Source organism: Vigna angularis, chromosome 5 (genome assembly GCF_016808095.1).
Source record: "Vigna angularis cultivar LongXiaoDou No.4 chromosome 5, ASM1680809v1, whole genome shotgun sequence".
In the NCBI taxonomy this organism is placed as follows: Eukaryota; Viridiplantae; Streptophyta; class Magnoliopsida; order Fabales; family Fabaceae; genus Vigna; species Vigna angularis.
Window position 1 is genome coordinate 15,129,594 of NC_068974.1, and position 1,163 is coordinate 15,130,756.

A 1,163-nucleotide genomic window follows, 5' to 3' on the forward strand; every position below is an offset into this window, starting at 1 on the left:
CACTCCGGGCTCCAATCCCCGCGCTCAGTGCCTCCCGGAGGATCTTCTCCCTAGGGGCGTTCAGGGGGGTATACTATTGAAAACGGGGTCCCCGCCTTGGTTCCTTCTGCCTTTGATCGCCCGACTTTCCAGCCGAGCTACCGGGCTTCCCAACGTCCGACCTCTCCCCCCTAAGCTCCTGACTCTCCTTCTTGTAAGACAATTTCATCTCCTCTACCCTTATCTTGTATGCCGCCCGTTCTGTCAACTCTTCGATAGTTTTGGGAGCCCGTCGATAAACGCTGTCTTTAAACGGTCCCGGCTTAAGCGTTGGGAGGATGTAGTGGAGGGCAAGCTCGGGGCTTAACGCCTTCACTCGCCGGACGGTCTTCTGGTATCGGTCCATGAACGCTCTCAGCGTTTCTTCCTTTCCCTGCTTGAGGGTGACCAACTCGAACACGGTCAGGTCTTGTGTGTTTTTGGCCGCGAATTGCCAGTTGAACAGTCGTGTCAGGCTGGCGAAATTTTCTATGGAGTTGGGGGGTAGAGAGTTAAACCATTCCAGTGCCTCGTCTTCTAAAGACAACGAAAACGCCCGACACCAAATAGCGTCGTTGCTTGTTCTGAACGCCATGGCGTTTGAGAACGTTTTGATTTGGGCCTCGGGGTTCGTGGTCCCGTCATACATTTTGAATTGCGGTGCAATGAATTGTTCCAAAATCTGAACGTCCATTATGTTTTGGGCGAAGGGAAGCAATAGTGTGGAGGAAGGCTCCGGCTTCACGACCATCCGCCTATCCTCGGTCGCGCTCTCCGCGTGCACTGATTTAGCCTTGCTTCCTTTGGCCTCGGACTTTGTCGGCCTCCAAGTCTGGTCCCGTTCACTGTTGCGTTCCATGTGATCTTCCACATCGGCCTTTCCTTTCTCCTTAGCCCGCTCGTCCTCCCCGTCCTTTCCCGCGATCTCCCGGGCTATCCGGGCCTCGCAATCAGCCTTAACCGCCGCCAGCTCGTTCTCATACGTTGTTGCATCTCATCCATGTTTTGTTGTAGAACTCTGATCATCTCAATCGGGTCATCCATGCTCATATTTCTCGTGGTCACCATTGGGTTTATAAAACTACACGACCCCACGGTGGGCGCCAAATGTTTCGGATGTGAGGGGCTGTGTCGTCCAATGTCTC

At 54.0% G+C, this 1,163-nt stretch overlaps 1 protein-coding gene across 1 annotated transcript; it reads right to left on the minus strand.

Annotated features, from left to right (window-relative positions):
• Positions 1 to 73: 73 nt before the first annotated feature.
• LOC108319135 (uncharacterized) lies at positions 74 to 877 on the minus strand. The gene has a single exon (XM_017550166.1). The coding sequence runs from the start codon at positions 875 to 877 to the stop codon at positions 74 to 76; it is 804 nt and encodes a 267-aa protein (XP_017405655.1).
• Between the last annotated feature and the right edge of the window lie 286 nt (positions 878 to 1,163).